Source organism: Mesocricetus auratus, unplaced genomic scaffold, assembly GCF_017639785.1.
Source record: "Mesocricetus auratus isolate SY011 unplaced genomic scaffold, BCM_Maur_2.0 Super-Scaffold_100038, whole genome shotgun sequence".
Taxonomy (NCBI): Eukaryota; Metazoa; Chordata; class Mammalia; order Rodentia; family Cricetidae; genus Mesocricetus; species Mesocricetus auratus.
Window position 1 is genome coordinate 6,794,131 of NW_024429216.1, and position 23,943 is coordinate 6,818,073.

Consider the following 23,943-nt stretch of genomic DNA (forward strand, 5'->3'; position numbering starts at 1 on the left):
CACCGAGGCGTCACTCGCCGGGGGACGAGCCAATCGGACGCGGAGACAGAGGTCACCGTCCAGTTGTCACCGTCGTCCCGCCCCCTTCGCGGCGTAGCCAATCGCTGCAGAGATCCCCCGGAAGGGGCTGGAGGCGGGTGTTAGCGTGTCTGCGGCACAGCCGGGTTGGTGAGGGGAGAGCGGCCACCCGCGCCCCAAACGTCTCTGTCCTCCTTCCCTTCTCGGCGTGAGGGCGATTGGGTCCCAGGGAGTCTACCCCGAGTGAGGCTGGGTTTGCGGGGGACTTTCTGTTGACAACACAAAGGGTCTGGTCCCAGCCTCCCGTCTCAGTCCCTTCTGTCCTGACGCAGGGACGCACCAGGAGCAGAGATGTCCTGGCCCGGCCTTCTCCGCGGCCTCACCACGTCCCTCAGTCGTGGTAAGTGAACGTGGGCCGCAGGGTCGAGGCTGCAGGAGGGCTATTCGCTGGCTATGGCGTGCATGGCTTTTGCCAGATCTCGGACGGCGTCCCACGGTGGACAGGATGGCCTTGACCTCCTGATCACCCGCTTCAAGTTTTCAAGCGTTACAGGCGTTCTCTACCCAAGCCCCCTCCCCACCCCCAGCTCTGTGCCCAGCAGAGTTTAAGCCAGCCGTAGTCATAGGTAGTGGTGAATCCCTGAGGTTGTATGGCCTAGTGATAGTCTGTCTTAGGTTGTTCATGCAACAGTCATGCCAACAGCTCGTCTTCCTGGTGAGGTGCTTATTCCTTCAGCAAGTGTTTATTGATGGCCTTCAACGGGTGAGAAATCCAAGCCAGGAATTTTGGCCATCCATTCAGGTGCTATTTTCTCTAAGTCTAAGATGTGCCTCCCAGTGGAGAGGAACTTTTATGTTTTTAGACACTCCCCAGAAATCAGGTGTTGTGCACAATGTCCCGTGGGAGGTATTGGGGATTTCATTCGCCCCGATATTTACTATCCAGCCTGGTCTACATAGAGAGTTCCAGGATAGGCAGAGCTACACAGTGAGACACCGTCTTGTTTTTTCAAAGTGTTCAGTATTGTGTGTGTAAGTTTCGCCTGTGCAGGCCGTCAGATCCCCTGGAACTGGGGTTTCAGACCGTTGTGAGCTGCCATGTGGGTGCTGGGGATTGAACCTGGGTCCTTTGGAAGAGCAGCCAGTGGTCTTAACCACAGAGCCACCTCTCCAGCTCCACAAATGCATCTTATTGGTCTGCCTCCCTTTGTGTTACACTGCAGCTGTGGTGATCTGTTTGGGGTTTTTGTTTTGTTTTTTAAGCTACCTAGGCTGGAGCAGTTTGAACAGGGAACCATGGGGAGTGGGAAGTATTGGCGGGTTGGGTGGGGTCTTCGAGAAGGCTTGGCTTTGCCAGCGTGCTCAGCTTATGTAAAATGTTTCAAGTGTATAGGAATAGTTCTATTTAATTATGGGTCTGATACTAAAGGTTAGCTGTTGATAGTATTATTCCTAAATTCCTCTACCTCTTTATGTATGTGAATGTCTTATCACCTATGTGCAGTGTCCGGGGAGGCTAGTAGAGGCCATCAGACCCTAGAGCTGTAGTTAAAGATGGTTGCTAGCCACTGTGTGGTGCTCAGCATCGAGCCTGGGTCCTCTGAAAGAGCAACCAATGCTCATCACCACTGAGGCATCTTTCAGCCCCAGTATGAATGTTTTGCTCGCACGTATGTAAGTGTATTACATGCATGTGTCAGATCCCCTGGAACTAGAGTTACAAATGGTTGTGAGCTACCACCATGGGTGCTGGGAGTCAAACCCCGTCCTCTGCAGGAGCAACAGGGCAACCACGGAGTCATCTGTCTGTCCACACTGAGTACCTCTAGACATCAGCAGTAAAGGGCTTGGATCCCTCCCTAGAATATGGAAACCAAGTAGACCCGTTGTGTCTCTCCAGGCCTGGCCCTAGGCCCCCAGCTCTGGGCCACACGTTCCATGGCCACCCTGAACCAGATGCACCGCTTAGGCCGCCCGAAGGAACCCCCTAAGTCTTTGGGCCCTACAGAAGGCCGGCCACAGCTGAAGGGTGTGGTGCTACGCACATTCATCAGAAAGCCAAAGAAGCCCAACTCTGCCAACCGCAAGTGCTGCCGGGTGCGTCTCAGTACGGGCAAGGAGGCCGTTTGCTTCATCCCTGGCGAGGGCCACACCCTCCAGGAGCACCACGTGGTCCTCGTGGAGGGTGGGCGCACCCAAGACCTGCCTGGGGTTAAACTCAAAATCGTGAGGGGCAAGTATGACTGTGGCCACGTGCAGAAGAAAAAATGACCATGCCTCATAGTGGTCAGGCACCGGGTCCCCGGACACCAGCCCTGTCTGCTCCAGGGGCAGCTAGTCCTGGGTTCAAGTCTCATCCCAGCTCCTCAAGACTCTGCAGGAGTTCTGGGGGTTACCTGGAATCAAGCACCCCTCTATCCATTCTCTTGGCTTCCATGTCCGATGGTCCACAGGCGGGGCATATTGCTGGCGTGGGAGTTGTAATAAACACATGTGCAGGTCGTGGTGTCACCCATCATAAGTGTCTGTCCCCAGCTGTGATTGCAGATGCTGATCTCTGTGCACTCCAGTCCCTCCTACAGAACAGAGTTCACTGACAGAGTTAGGGACTGTTCTTGGTGCTGAAGATTATTAGCCAGATGCTCTCCATGCTTAGCGCATGTGTATGTGTCTATGTGTGGTGGCGGTGATGGTGTGGGTTCTTACAGCACTGAGAGGGGTGCAGGCCCGGTGAAGGCCCATCCCAAATGTGGCCAACTGCCAAATAATGGTAAGGTTGATACTGGAAGGCTGTTGGAATGGCTATATGGGTAGTGCATGGTGGTGCAGGCCTGTGAGACCCTTTCTCAAAAGGGAGGGCAAAGGGGATGTGCCTCTGTTTGCTGGGACTTCTGTTTTGATGGATCTGGATATGTCTGGGCAAATGTGGGTGCTTGTGGGGGCCTTCTAGAGCTGGGGTTACTAGAGATTGTGAGCCACTGGGGTGGGTCCCAGGGTCAAACACTCACCCTCTGGAGGTGGAGGGGTAACAAATGCACTTAACCACTGAGCCATCTCTCCAGCTCCTGGGAGCCCCTGCATCTGGCCTTCAGTTTCCTGCCTTGAGTAGTGGCATCAACTGTGATGTGGCCTTTCGTGGTCATAGGTGTGGACATGACTTTAAGCTGTAGGAAATAAGCTCACATTGCTGGGTTCAACTGATCCCAGCCCTGTACGTGTGTGTGTGTGTGTGTGTGTGTGTGTGTGTGTGTGTGTGTGTGTGTGTGTGTGTGTTGTAGAATAATCCTTCTGTACACTATGTGAATATATGTTACTGTGATTGGTTTAATAAACGAGCTGACTGGCCAATAGCTGAACATGATAAAGTTCTGCAGGAAAACCAAACTAAGAGTGATGGGATGAGGAAGGGCAGAGTCTGAGGAGTCCCCAGCCAGCCACTGAGGAAGCAGGACATAGAGAAAATGAGGTACAAGCCATGAGCCCCGTGGCAAAACATAAATAAGAAATATAGGTTAATTTAAGTGTAAGAGTTAGCTAGTAACAAGCCTGAGCTATGGGCTGAGCATTTGTAATTAATATTAAGTTAAGCCTCTGAGTGGTTATTTGGGAGTTGGCAGACAGGAGAAAAACGTCTGACACCACACACACACACACACACACAGTTCCTGTCTGGTACCCTGAAGCAAGGCATTCAAATGTAACCCGGGCTACATGGCATGAGAGCTGGACTCCATGGCTCACATCTTTAATCCTAGCAGCCATGCCAGCTAGCCAGGCAGTGGTGGCACATACAGTTAATCCCAGGACTCAGGAGACAACAGCAGATGGAACTCTCTGAGTTCAGGGCTACCCGAGATTGAAGCAGTCTAAAAGAGTAACAGAGCTCATGCATTTAATCCCGGGACTCAGGAGACAACGGCAGATGGAGCTCTCTGAGTTCAGGAGGGCTACCCGAGATTGAAGCAGTCTAAAAGAGTAACAGAGCTCATGCATTTAATCCCAGGACTCATGAGCAATATTGAAGACAGGAACAGGGTCTCGGAGCTGCATTCATTTTCCAGCTGCATTAAGGATAGGAAGGCATTGATTGATGTTCCAGCCCCGCTGAGGAGAGGCAGCAGTCTGGGGCTTGGTGAGAGCTTGTGGAGACAGGACAGCCCTTTCAGGCTGAGGTAGGGTACGAAATAGTGGCTTGCTACTTCACTCTTCTGATCTTCAGCTCGAAGCTTGAACCCCAGCGTCAGTTCTGGGCTATGGAGTGAGTCTTTCAAGAAGAAGGAACACAACAAAGCCTAAACTCACTGGGGTCCTGGAAGCTTGCCTCCAATACTTAGCTCGAACCCAGCCTCTTGATGGTCTGATTGTACACATGTGGCCGCATGAACACCCGTATCAGGACTGCAAGCAGACAGGAGCACGGCTTGCAGACAGAAACCTGCAGGCTCCTCATATGTCCCAGGCCAGCTTGGAACTCCCCGTGTAGCCGAGCATGGCCTTGAACCATCTCCTTCCTCTACCTCCTGAGTGCTGGGGTTCCAGGCATGAATCGCCAGGCCCTTGTGTGTGGTGCTGGGGATGGACACTCTCACATGCTGGGACACTGCGCCGACACTGAGCTGTGACCTCTGCTTCAGCACCCGCTTTTGTCTTTAAGATTAAAACATTTTGGCAGAGGCAGGCGGATTTCTGTGAGTTCGAGGCCAGCCTGATCTACAGAGCGAGTTGCAGGACAGTCTCCAAAACAATACAGATAAACCCTGGCTCAAAACAAACAAACAGATTAAAACATTTTAGGTATTGTGTATGAGTGTGTGTGTGTGTGTGTGTGTGTGTGTGTGTGTGTGTGTGTGTATGTGTGTGAGTGCGGCTGTCCCTGGACTCCAGATGTGTCAAATCCCCCAGGAGCTGGAGTTACATGGTTGTGAGCTGCCTGCTGTGGTGCTGAAAACCAAACTTGGGTCTTCTGTAAGAGCAGTTTGCTCCTAACCTCTGAGCCGTCTGCCAACCCCTTTAACACACACAGATACACAAAAGAATTTTTATATTTTATGTGCATTGGTGTTTTGCCTGCATGTATGTCTGCATGAAGGCGTTGGATCCTCTGGAGTAATAGACAGTAATGAGCTGCCATGTGGGTGCCAGGAATTGAACCTGGGTCTTCTGGAAGAACAGCAGTGCTCCTAACCACTGAGTCACCTCTCTAGCCCCTTAACACTCGTTTATTGGGCAGCTGGGGGGTTTAGAGCAGGTGTTAGGGGAACCTCCCCTATAGCGTGTCCAGGGCCAGGCAATGAGGGGAGACTGCAGGAGAGAGTTGAGAGGCAGGCAGTCTCTGGGGATGAGGAATGTCGCTAGCCTGGCAAGGGTGAGGATCTGCAGGGCAGTAAAGATGAGCACTGTCCCCAGGTGGGTAGGTACAGAGACCCCACAGCTGGACCTGAGGCTTCTCTGAACAGCGCGGTTCCTTGAAGGTACGTGTCGGTTTCAAGGACAGATGCCCTAGCTGACCTCTGTTCCCTGCTAGCAACCAGCCCATCCCCCAGCTGTGCAGATGAGACAGTGTCCAGGGCTGGAGAGGCGGCCCAGTGAGTGAGGTGGCTGCCAACAAGCCTGATGACCTGAACTCGGTCCCCGGGCCCACATGGCTAAAGGAGAGAACCCTGCAAGTTGTGCTCTGACCTCCCCACACGTACGGTGACATGGTTGTCTACACAAGTGACACTCAGCCTGTGGGTTGTGACCCCGGTGAGGCTGAATGCCCCTTTCACAGGTCTCCTAAGTCCACCGGAAAACACAGATGTTTACATTATGATTCATAACAGCAAAATTACACGTTCTGAAGTGGCAAAGAAACACTTTTGTGGTCAGGGTCACCACAACATGAAGAACGGTATTACAGGATTGCGGCATTAGAAGGTTGAGAACCACTGGTCTACAGAAACTAGGATCATTGTGACTGCCTCTTTCCAAGCACTCAGGTTCAGTTCCCAGCACCCTCTGCGGATTCCTGCACTGACATGCACGTACCAACACACTGACACACAATTAAAATAAATCTGGTTTTAACAAACCCTCCTTGTAAGCTGCCTTCTTTTGTTACAGTTCTGAGCTTGGCCTGTTGGGTGTCTTGTTTTCTGACAGGGTCTCACTGTAACCCAGGCAGGCCTGGAACTCGGTATACATCTGAGGATGACATGGACCCTCCTGCCTCTGTCTAAAATGCTGGGATTAGAAGTGTGCCATCAGGTCTGGCTTGGCCTGTCTTTGCTTATTTGTTTGGATTTTTGTTTTGACACAGTTTACCCACCGACATCCATATATGAAGCAGTTCCCAGGCTTAGACATGTCTGTGTCACTTTGTGGTGGTCCCTGCTTGGAGAGAGGACTATAGAGAAGCTGGTGAGGTCCCTGGTTTGTCACAGCAGAAGGGCCATGATGCTGAAGTGCAGGTGTGTAGGGAGCCACACAGGAGCCTCCCTTTGTCCCCAGGTATCGTCCAGCAGGGCTGCAAAGCCACCTTTGACATTAACACCATCCAGGAGGAGGCAGTGTGTCCTGGAAGTCCTGACGGGCTGATCAGCTAGAACAGACGGATCCTGACCCGCACACTGGAGTGGGTCACAAGGGCACCGTAGTGTCCCACCCAGGAACGCATGTCTCTTCCATACTGCTCAAAAGACATGTATCGGATGCCCTTGCCAAAGTCAGCGAAGACGTGAGAGACCTGTGGGAAAAGAGAGTGACAGGCTGAGGCTGGTGACCCCTCTTCCTCCATCTTAGAAGATTCGCCGAGCGCCCAGATGGCACCTGGGCCATACTCCAGGTGCTGGGGACCCAGCAGCGAAAGAAGGGACTAGAAGCCAGGGAGAGTGGGGGGGGGGACTCTCCAGGAGGGAGGCAGAGAGGTGTGAAATGAACAGAAAAGGCCTCCTGGAGGTGATGTTGGAGAGAGGACCGGGAGCCACATGGGTCTCTGGAGAAAGTGCTTCAGGTGGTCAGGGTCCTGAGGTGAGGATGCCTGCAGCAGACTGGGGAGAAGTAGGAGGTGGGCCCCGGTAGGTAGTGAGACCACTGGGCTCTGTGGGACATAATGAACCTCAAGACTTTGGTACCCGCCCCCAATTTTATTTTCACCCATTTGCTATTGATTGATTGAGAGAGGTTCTATATAGCTCTCGTGAGATCCACCCACTTCTGCCTCTCAAGTGCTGGAATTAAAGGCGTGCGCCACCACTTAATTATTTTGAGTCAGGGTTTCAGGTAGTCCAGGTTGGCCTTGAACTCACTCAACCTGAAGAAGACCCTGACCTCCTGATCCTCCTGCCTCAGCCTCCCAAATGCTGCTATTTGAAGTGTGCACCATCAGACCTGGCCCCTGCACGCTTTTGTGAGGCTTGAGGCTGGTCACCATCCATCCCTGTGGCTCAGTTTCTCAACTCTAGGATAGGAACGGGGCAAGGACTTTGGTTCATGCATTACGACACTTTTAGTAGCACCTTGAACACAATAGGTGCTCAATAAATGCTCCAATAAAATGATTAGTCAGTAAGCCACCTAGAGCAGGGTCTAGATCTAGTATGACAGTTGGCAGCTACAAATCACAGACCCCATCAGTGAAACGGGAAACCCAACAGCGGGACTGGAGGATACAGGCACCTTGGAGCCGACCGGGGTGAGCGGGCAGTCCGGACTCACTTGGCGGCAGCTGCTCTCAGTCCACTGAAGGACTGGGTTGGGCGAGGCCGAGAACTTGACGACTTCGTTTTCATATTCATCCAGCAGGCGGACCCGAAGCCTGTAGATGCAGGGGCAGTTCCGGCGGGCGCCCCACCTGCCAGGTGGCAGTGAGTCTTCAGGTCCCTGCCCCCCTCCCCCAGCCAGCTCTCTGAGTTAGGAGGAGGGATGCTGAGCGCTGAGCTTTCCTAAGGTCCTAAACACTTGCACAGCATCTGGTGCGTCTGGGCACTTATGAGAAGAAGGGCCCGAATGCTGGGGCGGAGCTAAGTCATGGGGGCGGAGCCAAGCCTGAGGGAGGGCTCAGAAGACAGAGTCGCTACTTTGAGGGGTAGAACCTCAGTGCTCTAGGCAGGAGCCATGCCCAGGCAGGAGGAGTTGACCTGGAGAAGGAACCAGAAGCCAAGAGAAGAGACCAAATGCTTTCCGGAAGGCTCCTGTGCCTCCAGCTAGGGTTCTTAGGCTAGTGTTGCCAACTGGTCCGAAGCCTTGCCTAGCCACACGATTTTAGGGCGGGCGCTGAGTCAGTGGGCTCGTGTACACGACCCATGGCTGCCTGCTTGGGAAGAGGGTGGGGAGGAGTGCGGGAAGGGGCTTGGGACACAACAGGGTTCCTCCGCTCCCCAGCTCTGCAGCTGTATGTCCCAGGGAAGGGAGTCCAATCCAGCGGGCCGATGGGGGCGAGGCTGCAGCCCACTCGAGTCACCATCGCTGTCTTGGCTCACCAGTCAGCTACGCAGATCTCAACCTGGCGCTGTCCAGCGGCTCCCGCCGCAACTCCTTCCATCACCAGGTCTGCGAGCTGCCTCTTGAAGCACCATGTGGGAGAGAGAGGCCAGGGCCGAGACACACAGTCTTAAAACCACCCTCCACGAAGTCTCTCCTGATCACCTTGCTTAAAGCAGCTGCTCGGGTTTGCCTCTCAGGACAGGAAGGTGTGTAATAGACGATGCGTCTCCTGTCACACTGTCCCTGCCCCATTCCCGCCTTGCTCTGCCCCCAAGGAGGCTGATAGTCATGCTAGTCTCCTTACTCCTGATGGTGGTGGGGACCTGGGTATGTATACAAATAGGGCCACACACTAGACAGCTGAGCAGGGAGTTCTGGGGCCTCCTAAGATTCTGGGGGCCCAAAAGATAGCACAGAAGCTTGTTAGTGGAACGAGCTGTGTCAGGACAAACCTGGGTGTGCATGGGAACTTCGTAAAGGATAGAGGAAGTGGGCATGGTGGTGTGGGCCTGTCCTGCACACACTTGGAAAGTGGAGGCAGGAGGATCAGGAATTCAAGGCCAGCCTCCCCTACACATGAGTTCAAAGTCAGCCTGGGTGATATGAGACCCTGTCTCAGGAGAAAAAAGTCAGGAATTCTGGAGCCAGAATATCTGGGCTCAAATTCTAACTCTACCATTTATTATATATATTTCTTTATTTTGAGAGGATCTCACTATATGCATATGGCTATCCTAGAACTTGTTATGTAGATCAGGCTGGCCTTAAACTCACAGAGATCTGCCTGCCTCTGTGATCGGAGAGCTGGGATTAAGGGCGTGTGTCACTCTTCCAGGCCCACCAATGTATTAGATATTAGCTATCCTCTATGTTTTAGTTTCTAATAATCTGGGGAAAGAAAAACACCCATGTCAACAGATTTAACAGATTATAACAATAGGGGCATGGTTCAATGGGAGAGTGCTTTGCCTACCATTCCTGAAGACCTGGATCTCATTCCTACTACTACAAAGACCACCACCACCAAAACCAAAACAATGACAAGAGTCATTGGAATCCTAGCATGCTGGAGGTCAAGGTAGATGCCATTCTGGCTACATAAGGTCTTATCTCTAAACCAGGGTTAGGGAGATGGCTCAGTCGGTAAAGTGCTTGCCTAGTATGAAGACCTAAATTCCATTCCAACAGCCACATAAAACCCCCAGAGCGCCAGCACCAGGGACTCTGGCGCCCTCTCTGGTCTCTCTGGGCACCAACACTCACAAGCACAATACACCTCTCCACATTTACACATAATTTAAAGTATATTTAAAATACTTGTTGAACAAAGGGAGGAGTGACTGGGAAAGTGACAGCCCGATAAGCACCCTGAAGCAGGTCCCCTCCCCCTCTTTGGACCCTCCCCCTAGGCATCAGGGACCACTCACTCAAAAGAAGTCACGAAGCAGGTCTGGGAAGGAGCCCCTGGCACCACTGTCAAATTCTTTGCCACAGCCCAGCCGTTCCCTCCGTGCTCCACTTGCCAGCCTCTGAAACCCTCTGTAGAAAACCACGTGGCAGAATATAAGGCTTTCGCTCGCCCCGTGGAGGGGTAGAGACCTCGCAGTTGGCCCTGCTCATCATTTAATCTGGGGCGTTTTACTGAACCCATCTTCCAAGTTCCTGTATCCTGACCGGGTCACCCAACCAGCTTTGCTTTCAGCGCTGAATCTCAGCGCTCCTCGGCCCCACCTTTCTACGCCTCCAGCCTTCTGCCTAGCCCTGCCCACCCTCTCAGGTTGGCTCTCTCTGCCGCCCTCAGCGTTTTATGCAAACGCCTCCTCCCTCCCGCGCCCAGTCCGTTTTGTCTTAGCCCTGGGCCTCTCCCTCTAATCCCGATTTGCTCCTCTAGTTGTCCCTCAGTCCAGTCCCCGGGCCAGGGGCTCCGGAGCTTTAGGTCCCGCCTTCTAAGCCTTAGACCCCGCCCCCTAAGGTAGGCCCCGCCCACAGACCTCATGCTCCTACAGATTCTGCTCTCCACGTCTTACGCCCCTCCCACCAGCCAGAAGGCCCCGCCTCCACGCGTTAGGCCCTGCCCCCGGGACCCAGGCTCTCCGCTGGGGTTGAAGATGAGGTTGCGGCCGGCCGAGCGGCGCGCGCAGGTAGAAGCGGGCAGGAGCACGGAACGCGAGCTCGTCGTGGCGGTCGCCGTCAGCGGGGCAGCGCTGGGCCGAAGCGTCGAGGGCTCTGCCCTCCGCGCTGCAGTCGCGGGCCAGCTGCAGCAGCCACACGCTCGGGCCGTCCACCACGTCGCGCCAGGCGCGGCACACCGGCCGGCACTGCGTCACTAACGCGCGGGGAGGCGGGTAGCTCAGCACCTGCACCAGCAGCTCCGGGGCAGCGCGGCCAGAGCCACGCGCGGAGCTTCGGCCGTCCGTTGTCGTGAGGGCCGGGCTCCCATGTCCAGCCGCCGGCGTCCTCCGGGTGAAGAGGGGTTGGCGGGTCAGCCTCCCTGGGTCACCAACCGGGTGCAGGATGCCTGGTTGCAGACAAGATAGAGCAAATCCGTTCCCCTGCGGCCAAAGACCCCCTCCAAATCTAATCCAATCCCAGCGGGATGTAGTGGGGCACGCCTGTAATCACAGCGCTTTGGAGGCTGAGGCAGGAGGATTACCATGAATTCGAGGCCAGCCTGTCCCACACAGTGAAACCTTTAAAAAAAACAACAAACCAAAGCCGAGCGTTGGTGGTGCAGGCCTTTAATCCCAGCACTCGGGAGGCCGAGGAAGGTGGATCTTTGTGAGTTCGAGGCCAGCCTGGTCTACAGAGTGAATGCCAAGAGAGGCTCTAAAGCAATACAGAGAAACCCTGTCTCGAAAAACCGAAAGAAAAAAAAAAAACCAAGGAAAAAACAAAGCAGCTGGGCAGTGGTGGTGCACGCCTTTAATCAATGCTAGCACTCAGGAGACAGAGGCAGGCAGATCTGTGAGTTCTATGCCAGCCTGGTCTACTAGTTCCAGGACAGCCAAGGCTACACAAAGGAACCCTGTCTCGAAAAACAAACAAACTCAATGGGGGGAAACCAGACACCACCTTGTTGCCATCGGCTCGGGCTTTGGAATTCCCTGTATATTTCCTGCAAAGCCACTTTCTTCTGAACGTCTTGTCTAGAATCCAGTTCTCCTCTTACGCTCTTCCCAAACCAGTGGTGTCCATGCTCCTTGGAGCACGGCCCTCCTGAAGTCGTCCCCATCTGCAGTCACAGGGCAGCAGGTCCAGCGTCCCCATTCCCCCTCAACCTCCAGTGTCAGTGTCGTGGAGTTCCACCGTGGTCTCCCATCCTGCTCCTCCTGCTCCTCACTCTTCCCTTACCCAGCTTCAGTTCTGTGGCTGATCACTGAAGGTCTTAGATGCACTCTTTGGCTTCTCACCCCTAGTGTCTGAACTCCAGTGGGTCCCCTGCACCCATAGGAACAATACAATCTTACTTGGCAGCCTCCCTTCTCCGTGAGGCTGACTCCCCTCACTCTTCCAGCGCCGCCTGGGAATTAGATCCTCATATTCATCTCTCTTCCTTCCTCCTTCCTCTTCCCTTCCCCGCAGAGCCCCTGACTGTTGTCCTTTAACCCAGGACCCTTCTCCACCTCCCAAGTGTTAGTGATGGCCATGCTGTTTTTGTATAGCCCCTCCATCTTGGTTAAACAATGGCTGTTCCCCAAACTGAAGTAATATGACCCCTAGAACAAGAATGACTTATTTCCCTAATTCTGCTTGTTTGTGTTTTGTGTGTGTGTGTGTTTTTTTTTGTTTTGCTTTGTTTTATTTTTGTTTTTGTTTTTTTTTTGTGCCAGGTTCTCACTATCCAGCCCTGGCTGGCCTGGAACTCCCCATGTAGACCAGACTGGCCTTGAACTCACAGAGATCCACCTGCCTCTGCTGGGATTGAAGTTGTGTGCCACTGTGCCTGGCTGTTTTTCTAGATCCTTGACTTCGCTGCCCCACTGACACCCACTCCGCTCCTGATGGCTGCCCATGAGATAATTTTTTTGCATCACCTGGCTATTTTTAACTGACTCTCACGGGTTAGCCATCGCTATGGCGGACTGCAGGCCGAAGGGAAAACCTGCTGGGTTCCCTCTTTCTCTGAGACTACTTCTTACTGCTCCTCTTCCTTGGTCCTTTCCCTGCCTCTCTTCCCACCCCCGACTCCCCGTGCCCAAGGTGTAATTCCAGGCCTCGTGTACACTAGTCAATCACTCGATCAGTCACTGAGCTGCACCTGGGATCCCCACTGGTGAATCCTAGGTAGCAACGCTACAATTGAGCCAGGCGATGCCTGGGTCCTCTGTATGGTAAAAATCGCGCCTTAGCCACAGTTAGCTGTGCACAGAGGTGCGTGCCCGGGATCCCAGAACTTAGCATCTAGGGGAGAGCAGGACATTCTAAGTTCTAGATCAGCCTGAACTGTGTAGTGAAAATCTCAAAAAGCCAAGGGCTATGAACAAAAGACCCGTATGCACTACTTCGGGAGTTTCTACCCTCAGTATCTCTTGAATCTTTCTCTATCCTTCTTTCCTTTTGCTTTTTTTTGAGACAGGGTTTCATGTAGCCCAGGCTAGTCTCCAACTTGCTATGTAGCCAAGGCTGACCTTGAACTCCTAACCCTCCAGCCTTCACCTCCCACATGCTGGCATTAGAGGTGTTTGTCACCGTGCCCAGCTGGTGAACTTTTTCTAAGCACCCTGGAATGCCAAGGTCATCAATGACTGCTGTGGTAGTTACTACTCTGCCAGCCCTGTCGGCACCATTTCCCTATTGTCACCTAGCTTCTAGGAACCTTCACCCATTCTAGGCTTCTACCTGGGTTCCTTGTTAGCCCCCTTGGCTGCTCTGGTAGCTTGTCAGAGACAACCTTTGAACCTAAATTCTCAGGGGCTCTCAGCCCCAGCTGCTGGCTCTGTGCCCTCTTCCTGGAACGCAGTCGGTAGGGGAAGCACCTGGGTCAGGTCTCGTCCCGCGCAGTCAGAACACTCAACAACTCCGTGTTTTCCAGCTGAAGTCAGAATCCTCCCCGGCTGCCACAAGGTCCCACCCCGTCTGCCCATGTTTTCTGTTCTCATCTCTCTCTGCTTCAGCTACACAGGCTCCAACACCTCAGGCCTTTGGTCTGGCTGTCCCCTCTACTGGGAGCCTGATGCTTACGTTTTTCAGATCTTTGCTCAAAAGTCACCACACATGTCTGCCTTCATTATAATTTTAGGGCCTCATCTCCAAACCTAACCCCCTACCCCTTTACTTAAACTCTTCTCTTTAAAAATTTTATTTTTCGCCGGGCGTTGGTGGCGCACGCCTTTAATCCCAGCACTAGGGAGGCAGAGGCAGGCAGATCGCTGTGAGTTTGAGGCCAGCCTGGTCTACAGAGAGTTCCAGGACAGCCTCCAAAACAACACAGAGAAACCCTATCTCCAAAAACAAAACAAAAAGCAAATCAAAACAAAATTTTATTTTTTTTCCAAGTGTGGTGGTGCACGCCTTTAGTCCTCAGTGCAGACAGATCTCCATGAGTTTGAGCTAGCGTGGTCTACATAGTGAGTTTCAGGCCAGCCAGGGCTACACAGAGACATCTGGTCTCAAGAAGAGGAGGAGGAAGAGGAAGGAAAGACAGACAAATAGGACTGGACCAATGGACCAGTGGCCAAGGGCACTTGCTGCTCTTGCAGAGGACCGGTCGGGTTCCCTGGCACCCATGTGGCAGCTCCCAACGGCTGTAACTCCAGTTTCAGGAGATCTGATGCCCTCTCCCAGCTTCTGAGGGCTCCAGGCGTGCAGGTGCACACAAGCATACACACTGGCAGAGCACCCCTACAATAAGATGTTAAAAAAAAAAGTACAGGCACCCCTTTAATCCAGCACTCGGGAGGCCGAGGCAGGCAGATCTCTGTGAGTTCAAGGCCAGCCTGGTCTACAAGATCGAGTTCTAGGACAGCTAGGGTTACATAGAGAAACCCTGTTTCAAAACACCCCCACCCCTCACCCCTGCAAAGAACAAGTAGATAAAAATGAAAATGAAGGTCGAAGTCACCTCTTGGACTGGGGGACTGAGTGAGTGAGCCTTGGTGATAATGCTTTTCCCTTGTTTGCATGATGCCCTGGGTTGGAGCCTCAGGAAAAGGAGGGATGGAAAGGAAGAAAATGGAGAAGAAAAGGCAAGGTTAAGTCAAACAATGCTTGCAACCTGCCTGCCACATGTGGGAACCCCAAGCCTCTCTTTGGGACCGTACTTGAGACCTCTCCCACAGTCTAGAGGCTACATGTCAGTCACTGGCTGAGACCAGTTTGGGTGGATAAATCAGATACTGCCTGCCTGCTGCTTGGTCACTGGGGAGCGAGGCTGAATCGTGTGTTTGCGGGGAGGTTGTCACTCGTTGGCATGGTAACCGGGAATGCTGCTAACATTCCATCCGCAAGGACTTAATGACTGACTCTACATTCCAAAAAGGACTGCAATGGTATTCCACAGTGACTCCATAATTCTGCTAGTCATAAGGCCTCTGCTACCGGAGAAGAGACATTGCGGAGGGATTTTCCAGGTGGTATTCTAAAACTGTCGCTGCCGGATTCCTTCTCTGGAGTCCTGAGAGTGTTCCTAAGTGGTTAGCAATGAGCAGACTGAGGCTTACAGCCTTGGTTGCCGCCTGGGATGGGAATCACACACGTCTCCCCTGCCCACGTGCTGTCCCCAAACTGTGAGATCGGGAAGAGCCGGTGCAAGCCGCTTCTACCACACCCCTGCCTGAGTCAGCTGCTGACAGGGCAGATGCTTGGAGGACAGTGGGCTGGAGAGACCACAGGGGGGCGTGGACTGGACAGGCCAGCTGTTCCAGCCCAGCTGTCTTAGTGTTCCCAATGTAGGCGCCGGTGAAGAAGCCCGGCGGTGAGCCGGCCTCCTCTTCCATCTGATAGCAGGGACATGAGACCCCTGAGTGTGAGCCAGTTGGCCGAGCCCGGTTAGTTCCCAGAGCACTGAAAAAAAGCAAAATCATTTATGCAACCATCCATCCTCACTCTTCTGAGACCAGGCAACCACATTCTCCCACTCTAAATCGAAGGATTCTCTCTCTCTCTCTCTCTCTCTCTCTCTCTCTCTCTCTCTCTCTCTCTCTCTCTCTCTCTCTCTCTCAGGTGTGTGTGTCTCATTGTATAACCGTGGCTGAACTAGTACTTGCTAAATAAGCCAGGCTTTGCTTGAACTCGGAGATCTGCCTGTTGCAGCCTTGGGAGTTCTGGGGTCAAAGGTGTGCGCAACCACACTTGGCTTTTTTATTTATTATTTAACTTTATTTTATGTGCATTGGTGTAAAAGCATCAGATACCCTGAAAATGGAGTTACAAATAGTTGTGAGCTGCCATGTGGGTGCTGGGAATTGAACCTGGGTCCTCTGGAAGAGCTGCCAGTCCTCTTAACCGCTGAGGCATCCTTGCAGTCCCCCACGCATGACTTTTTAAACTTTTTTCTCGTTTTTTTTTCGAGACAGGGTTTCTCTGTGTAGTTTGGAGGCTGTCCTGGAACTCGCTCTTAGACCAGGCTGGCCTCGAACTCACAGAGATCCGCCTGCCTCTGCCTCCCGAGTGCTGGGATTAAAGGTGTGCGCTACCACAGTCTGGCAAAATTTTTTTAAAAAAATAAATTACATTAGTGTTTGTGTGTGTGTGTCTGTGTGGTGTGTGTACATGTGTGTCTGTGGTTGTGTGTGGTGTGTGTGTGGTGTGTCTGTGTGGTGTGTGTGCATGTGTGTCTGTGTGATTGTGTGTGCGGTGTGCGTATGCGTGTGTGCATATGTGCATGCGTGTACGTGTGCGTGTTCCGCCGCTGCGCACGCAGGTCAGAAGACACTTTGTGGTCAGCTCTCTTCTTCCACCATGTGGATCTCGGGGGACTGAACTCAGGTCGTCATGCATATTATCCACTGAGTCTTCTCACCGGCCCTCAAGTTTTCTAGAATTTCGGCGGTAGTTCTTGTTTTTGTTGGTGTTGTTATACAGGGGCTCACTGTAGTGCAAGCTGGCTTCAAATATGCGGTGGGCCTCCCGCCTCAGCCTTGCTGTGATTATAGCAGCAAACTATTGTAGAACCCGTCAATTACCCATTCGCTGAATAGAAGGTGGGCCCTTTAATAATCTTTTCCCTTTGCCGGCTGCCACAATGCTACGGGCGTCCACTAGGGGGCGCTGAAGGAGCGTGGCAGGCGGCAGGGTTGGCCTCGCAGCTTCCAGGCTTTTCCATGGCATGTGCCTGCAGGCTGCAGGGTCTCTGGCATCGCCAGGGTTCTCCAGCACCTGGCTCCTGCCACATGTGGCCGACGGCACCACCTCACCCCGACACTTCCCTGTATGCGGTCTGTCTGGCATCCTACAGGACATGCAGTTCTGGCAAATGTCATCCCAGCCTGGGGCGGCTGTCTTTCCATTGCTTTCATCCTTGATCTCGGCGGATTCAAGGCTTTGGTCTACAAAGCGAGTTCCAGGATAGGCTCCAAAGCTACAGAGAAATTCGTCTCAGAAAGTTTTATTTTTTAATGTTTATTTAGTGCGTGCGTGCGTGCGTGCATGCGTGTGTGTGCGTGTGCGTGCGCGCGTGCGTGTGTGTATGTGTGTGTATGGACTTGTGCCACAGCTCATGTGCGAGCCACCACCGCCTGGCCCCTGTTACACTTAATAGCTGAGTCACCAACGTTTGTGTCTCCAGTAACTACGAGGTTCCAGGCTCCTGCTTAGTCTCTGATTGACGCATATTCCCCTGACCTGACTTCCTCCTGACCTGACTTCCTCCTTCAGAGCGGCTCCCATGTGACTCATCCACACGGCTGGATGCGTCGTCTGTACCTCATTCCTTTTTCATTGCTGAATAATATGCCAGTTACCAAGTAAACTGCAGTCTGCTCACCCACGTACCATGATGGATGCCCAAGTTGTTTCCCACTTGTAGCTGTCATGAATGAAGTTGCTATGAGTGTTCATATATGAAGGTCTGTGTGGACATAGGTTGCATTTCTCTTGAGTAAATACCTAGGAATGGGATTATTGGGTCATAGGGTAAATACACATTTCCTTGTACAATTCAGTGCAAAAGGGGCCTGGAGAGAGCCGGGCGGTGGTGGCACACGCCTTTAATCCCAGCACTCGGGAGACAGAGGCAGGCGGATCTCTGTGAGTTCGAGGCCGGGCTGGACTGATAGCCTCCAAAACAATACAGAGAAACCCTGTCTCGTAAAACCAAAAAAAAAAAAAAAAGGGGGGGGGCCTGGAGAGATGACTCGGTGGTTAAGAGCACCGGCTGCTCTCCCAGAGGACCTGGGTTCAATTCCCAGCACCCACATGGTAGCTCACAACTGTCTGTAACTCCAGTTCCAGGGGATCTGACACCCTTTCCTGGCCTATACAAGTACTATACTCATGTGATGCATGTACATCCATGAAGCTAAATATCCATACACTTAAAATTAACATGAATTAAATTTAAATAAGCAGGCTGGAAAGATGACTCACAGGTTCAATTCCCAGCAAACACATGGTGGCTCACAACCATCTTGAATGAGATCTGGTGCCCTCTCCAGGCATGCAGGCAGAAGATTGTATACATAATAAATAAAATATTAAAAAAAAACAAAACTTAAACTCTGAGCCAGGTATGGTAGCTTACGCCTTTAATCTCAGCACTCAGGAGGTAGAGGCAGGCAGATCTCTGTGAGTTTGAGCACAGCCTGGTCTACAAAGCAATTTCCAGAACAGCTAGGGCTACTCAGAAAAATCCTGTCTCAAAAAACCAAATAAATAAATAAACTGTCTGTGTGTGTGTGTGTGTGTGTGTGTGTGTGTGCCTACCAGTGGCAGACTGGAGGTGTGGCTCAGTGGTAGAGCCCCTGCCTAGAATCCCCCAGTGAGGGGCTGGGGGTGTGGCTCAGTGGTAGAGCCCCTGCCTGGAATCCCCCAGTGAGGGGCTGGGGGTGTGGCTCAGTGGTAGAGTACTAGCCCAGCATACCCACAGCATGCATTCATGAACAGCACCAGAAGGAAATAGATAAATAATAAATAAATAAATAAGAGATTAAAGCTGTTAGTAATAAAGGGAAGAGTAAGATGGCTGTAAATTTATCTGCAAGGACCAGGAAATGAAGGGGAGGAGAGGTATGGAAATTTAATCAGTTAACAGCTGCAAGCCAAATCATCAGGAAAGTATTCTGCATTGAAGACTGTTTATTGTTTATCGTGTGAGTGTGCATGCTGTGGTGCAGGAGATGAGGCTGTATGACAACCTGCGGGAGCTGGTTCTCTCCTTGCAGCACGTGGCTTCTGGGGGTCTAACTCAAGCCTTTACCTGCTGGCCTACCTTTCTGGCTCTTTTCAGCATTCTTTTTTGGCAGGGGAGTGGGTTCAAGATAGGGCTTGTTTGTGTGACTCTGGCTGTCCTGGAGCTCACTCTCTGGACCGGGCTGGCCTCCACCTCAGAGATGCTCCTGCTGCTGCCTCCTCAGTGCTGGGATTAAAGGCGTGTGTCAGGAAATAACATTTTTAAAGTTTTAAAAAATTTTATGTATATGGGTGTCTTTGCATGTGTATCTGTGCATCACTGCATGCAGTGCCCTTGGAGACCACAAGAGGGCACTGTATCCCCAGACTGGAGTTATAGCCGGTTGTGAGCCACTATGTAGGTGCTGGAAGTTGAACCCAGATCCTCTAGAAGAGCAGCCAGTGCTCTAAGCAGTTTCTCCAGCCCCAAGGAACCTTTAGAAGGTATAGCTTTGCGGGAGGAAGTCCCTCACTGTGGGTGGGCTTTGAGGTTTCATAGCATCTCTCACTCCCTGTTCTCTCTGCTTCCTGTGTGTGGATGAAATGTCATCAGCCAGCTTCCTGCTCTGCCACCATGCCACCCCCCCACCCCACTCCCATCACGACACATCTCTCCCTCTGGCACCCTGAACTAAAATACTCCCTTTTCTCTTCAGTTGCTCTTAGTCATGGTGCATCTCCACAACAAGTAAATAAATAAAATGTAAAACAGGAACGTCTTTAGACTGCCATCTCATTGTTAGTTCCCACTCACAATTTCTTACCTAGACATTTAATTCAAGAGATAAAACTAGGGCGGGACATGGCGGCTCACACTTGCAATGCCAGCCAACAGTCTAGCGGAAAGGAAGAGGGGCGTGCATTCAAGGTCACCCTTGTAACACAGCTAGAGGCCAGCCTGCCTCATAAAATGAGCAAACTTTAAAAATAAAGAAACGCCTGCACTCCCAAAGCATCCGGCTCCAGGAGTGTGTGTTGCAGACTGTGGGTGTCTAATAGTCGCCGACCCTAGCAGCTGTGGAGAAAGCAAAGGCACTCGGGGAGCCCTTGACAAATGGCTCGCGGCGGCTGTTAGGGTCTCACTGTGATTGTGGCCAGAATGTGGGCTCCATATGGCAGCCCTGATGCGGGACAAGAGGAACGTGGGTGGGTGGGGACCAGCGTGCGGGACAGAGCTGGCACAGGGCAGGTCTTCGGGCCCCACTGAGTTTCAGGCTGAATTCAGAGAAGGCTCAGTTCAAAAAGACATCTAGGTTATCAAGTGACCACCAAGTGAGACTGTGTCTGGAAAAAAAAGAAAGAGAGGGATGGAGGGAGGGAGAGAGGAAGGGAGGGAGGGAGGGAGGGAAGGAGGGAAGGAGGGAGAGAGGGAGAGAGGGAGGGAGGGAAGGAGGGAGGGAGGGAAGGAGGGAGAGAGGGAGGGAGGGAGGGAGGGAGAGAGGGAGGGAAGGAGGGAGGGAGGGAGGGAGGAAGGGAGGGAGGGAGGGGAAGCTGCAGGGTTGACAGTGCTCACCTAGCATTCAAAGCTCTGGGATCGATCCCCAGCACTGCCTAAAGCAGATATGGCTGTACGCATCTGTAACCATAGCGCTCAGAGTTAGGAGAGTCAGAAGTTCAAAGTCATCCTTGGCTAAAAGCAAATGTGGGCAACACCAAGGCTGTATTTAGAAAACAAGGGGGGGTCGCTGGCCTGGAGCGTAATAGTGTTTGCCTCCCATGCGTTACCTGTGGCCAGAGAGAGAGAGAGAGAGAGAGAGAGAGACAGAGAGAGAGAGACAGAGAGAGAGAGACAGAGAGACAGAGAGAGAGAGACAGAGAGAGAGCTCACACAGGGCCCAAGAACAGTTAACAGTCTTCACAGCTGAAAAGGCTGTAGTAGTTAGGAAAATTTCCTAGGGGCTAGAGAGGTAGCTAAGGGTTAAGGTCACTGGCTGCTCTTCCAGAGGACCTGGGTTCGATCTCCAGCACCTACACGGTGTCTCATACCTGTCTGCAACTCCAGCTCCAGGGGATCCTACACCCTCACACAGACACAAATGCAAGCAAAATACCAATGCACATAAAATAAAAATAAATTTAGAAAAAAATATTTCCTCATTAAGAGGAGCCATGTTTCACACACACATGCACACATGATTGCACATGGTCACACACACACACACACACACACACACACACACACACACACACACACACACACGTCCTCACGCAGGGCAGCACCATGTCCAGAGAACACAGCGACCATCCTTTACCAAATGCTAATGGCTCCTGCCGAACTCTAGGTGCCTGGGAAGAATTTGGAAACTCACACAGAGCCTGACACCCCCAAGAGGGAGATGCTGTTTTCCACCAAGGGAAACTGAGGCTCAGGAAGGTAGAAGCTATCCTCAGGTTCCCTCAGGCAAGTAACCTGCAGCGGGAGGGTGGAGCACAAATCACAGGAATCTCAAGATAGAATGGATGGTTTGCTCTCTCACTCTTGTTTATTTGGAGACAGCATCTCTCTGAGTCATGAGTCTGAGCCACGCTGGAACTCACTATGTAGAGCAGGCTGGCCTCCAACAGATCCATGCGTCTCTACCTCCAGAGCGCCTCTGTCTCCAGAGCGCTTCAACTGAAACCGTGTGCCTGCCACCAAGCTGGGCTCTGTTTTCATTTTGAGATCTTACTGTGTAGCTCTGACTGACCTTGAACTCGTGACCCCTCCTCCCTAACCTCCAGAGTGCTAAAATCACAGGCATGCACCACCATACCTGGTCTCAGATCTGATGGGTTTCGATGGCAGATTCTAAAACCAAGATAGTGTGTATTTGGTAGGCTTCATAAGAAGCCATCAGAAATAAAATTGGGGAGAAAAGCTGACAAGGAAAAAATCCAGTTTCATCTGGTTTCCTTCTGCAGGAAATAAAGGACTTTTTTTCTTTTCTCTTTTGCTTTTCTAGATGGGGTTTTTCACTGTGTAGCCCTGGCTGTCCTGGAGCTCGCTCTGTAGACCAGGCCGTCCTCAAACCCACAGAGATCTGCCTGCCTCTGCCTCCTGAGTGCCGGGATTAAACTGTGTGCCACCACCGGTGAGAGAGGACTTTAATGCTGACGGGTGGACCTGTTTCAGGAATGTGTCATTTAGCAGCGTCCCCTGTTTTCGGCGGCTTATGCATGGCTGCACTTTAAGTAGAGGTCTCTCTTTATGTCAACAGCTCGGATGCAAAACCTGGTGCTCGGGTCTCCAAAGTCTCTGCCACTGGACCCATTCCATGTTGTTTCATATTTAATCTTGCTTTTTTCCCTATTAAAATGCATTGTGCGCTGGGCGTCGGTGGCACACGCCTTTAATCCCAGCACTCGGGAGGCAGAGGCAGGTGGGTCTCTGTGAGTTTGAAGCCAGCCTGGTCTACAGAGTGAGTTCCGGGACAGCCAGGGCTACACAGAGAAATCCTGTCTCAAAGGAAGGAAGGAAGGAGAACCCAACGCATTGGGGGAGGGGGTCCGGAAGTCCAGGTGAGGCACCTTCCTTCATCGTGCTCTCCACTTTTGTTTTGGAGGTCTCGGATCCCACCAGGCTGCAGTGTTGGTAAGGGACAGAGACCCTCCTTTTCCAGCCTTCCCAGCGCGGGGATTACACGCATGCTCAGCTTGCTCTGACTTTTTCTGTGGCTGCTGGGGATCCGAATCAATTCAGGTTCTTTGGTTTGCTAGGCAAATGCTTTATGGATTCAGACACCTCCCCAGATGCACCGATTAGCCATCTTTTTTTTTCTGTTTTTTTTTTGAGACAGAACTCTGTGGCTTTGGAACTAGTTTTTGTAGACAAGATTGGTCTCGAACTCACAGAGATCCGCCTGCCTCTGCCTCCCGAGTGCTGGGATTAAAGGCGTATGCCACCAAAGCCCGACATTTAGCCATATTTTAAAAATAACTTAATTGAAATTGTAATTGGCTGCCTAGGAGGTGGGTGCTCCCTTGAAGAACCCTTTGTCTTCATACCAACTCTGTCCGTCCAACTGGTTTATTTATTGCTTGTTCTCTCTGGATATTTGGACAATTTATCTTAGTCAGGATTTCTATAGCTGGAATGAAGCACTATGAGCAAAAGCAATTTGGGGAGGAAAGGGCTTATTTTTACCTTGTGGTTTATAGTCCTTCATCCAGGGCAGGAACCCGCAGGCAGGAGCTGATGCAGAGGCCAGGGAGGGGTGCTGCTTCTGGCTTATGCCCACGGGCTTGCTCAGCCTGCTTTCTTATAGAACCCAGGACCAGCAGCCTAGGCAAGGCACAACCAACATTAATCACTAACTCAGAAAATGCACTGCCAGCCAAACTGGTGAAGGCATTTTTGTTTTTCCAAGACAGGATTTCTTTGTGTGGCTTTGGAGCCTGTCCTGGCACTCAGTCTGTAGACCAGGCTGTTCTGGAACTCATGGAGATTCTCCTGCCTCTGCCTCCTGAGCGCTGGGACTAAAGGTGTGCGCCACCACCACCCAGCGTGGTGGGGGCATTTTTTCAGTTGTGGTCCCTTTTTCCCAGTTGACTTTAGCCTGTGTCAATTTGACATAAAACTAACAAGTACAAAATCAGTGTTTAAAGTCAGATTTGTGGTATTTTTGCTTTTCAGTATAGAGAGTTGAATAATGGGAAACAAAAAAACCTGACCATTGCAAAAGTAACGCAAAGGAACACATTTTAAATCGGGAGGACTCGCCACAGCTGAAATGCACCGTGTCGCTAAGTCCAGAAACAGTGTTGAGACTGAAGCACAAATTCTGCAGAGGAGCTGCCAGCCAGGATAATGCAGACACCTCCAGGGGCTGCTGTGAGAGCACTGCTGGTCTGGGCTGGGCAGGATTCTGCCCCCCCCTGGATATTTCTGGATGGCATGGGTAGAGCTGCAAGAATGGGTGTTGGGAGATGTTTCTTATTTCTTTTAAATAAAAAATGAGGTGTTATGGCTGTGTGTTTCATGTGTATGTGTGTTGGGGTGTGGAGGTCACAGGACAGGTGGGACTCGGTTCTCTCCTTTTCAACTCTAAGTCTTGAGGGTCACCATTAGGCTTGGTGCCAGGCACTTTTACCTGCTTAGCCAAACTTTGGCCAGGAGACCCATTTCTGTAAAAACGAAGTATGTGTGAGACTTGGGAA

General features: G+C 52.0%; 2 protein-coding genes across 4 annotated transcripts; one reads left to right on the forward strand and one right to left on the reverse strand.

The window, feature by feature from the left end:
- The first annotated feature begins 25 nt into the window (after positions 1 to 25).
- On the forward strand, positions 26 to 2,533 carry Mrps12 (mitochondrial ribosomal protein S12). Of its 3 annotated transcripts, none has more exons than XM_040734384.1 (3): positions 26 to 164; positions 351 to 418; positions 1,919 to 2,533. In XM_040734384.1, exons 2-3 carry the CDS (start codon positions 370 to 372, stop codon positions 2,287 to 2,289), a joined length of 420 nt encoding a protein of 139 aa, XP_040590318.1. In that variant the 5' UTR covers positions 26 to 164; positions 351 to 369; the 3' UTR covers positions 2,290 to 2,533. The 3 variants fall into 3 exon arrangements, with proteins under 3 accessions (XP_040590318.1, XP_040590317.1, XP_021078803.2); XM_040734383.1 differs by having other exon boundaries at positions 125 to 261; XM_021223144.2 differs by having other exon boundaries at positions 146 to 418.
- A 3,281-nt stretch (positions 2,534 to 5,814) lies between these two features.
- Positions 5,815 to 11,165, reverse strand: Fbxo17 (F-box protein 17). The gene is given in 7 exon segments (XM_005086251.3): positions 5,815 to 6,742; positions 7,714 to 7,849; positions 8,478 to 8,573; positions 9,909 to 10,020; positions 10,543 to 10,603; positions 10,605 to 10,858; positions 10,861 to 11,165. Coding segments are annotated over 7 exon segments (864 nt in total). The 5' UTR covers positions 10,922 to 11,165; the 3' UTR covers positions 5,815 to 6,598.
- Between the last annotated feature and the right edge of the window lie 12,778 nt (positions 11,166 to 23,943).

Coding starts and splice junctions, on each gene's coding strand:
- Mrps12 (XM_040734384.1), top strand. CDS start 370: ATGTCCTGGCCCGGCCTTCTCCGCGGCCTCACCACGTCCCTCAGTCGT. Junction 419..1,918: donor CACCACGTCCCTCAGTCGTG/GTAAGTGAACGT, acceptor GTGTCTCTCCAG/GCCTGGCCCTAGGCCCCCAG.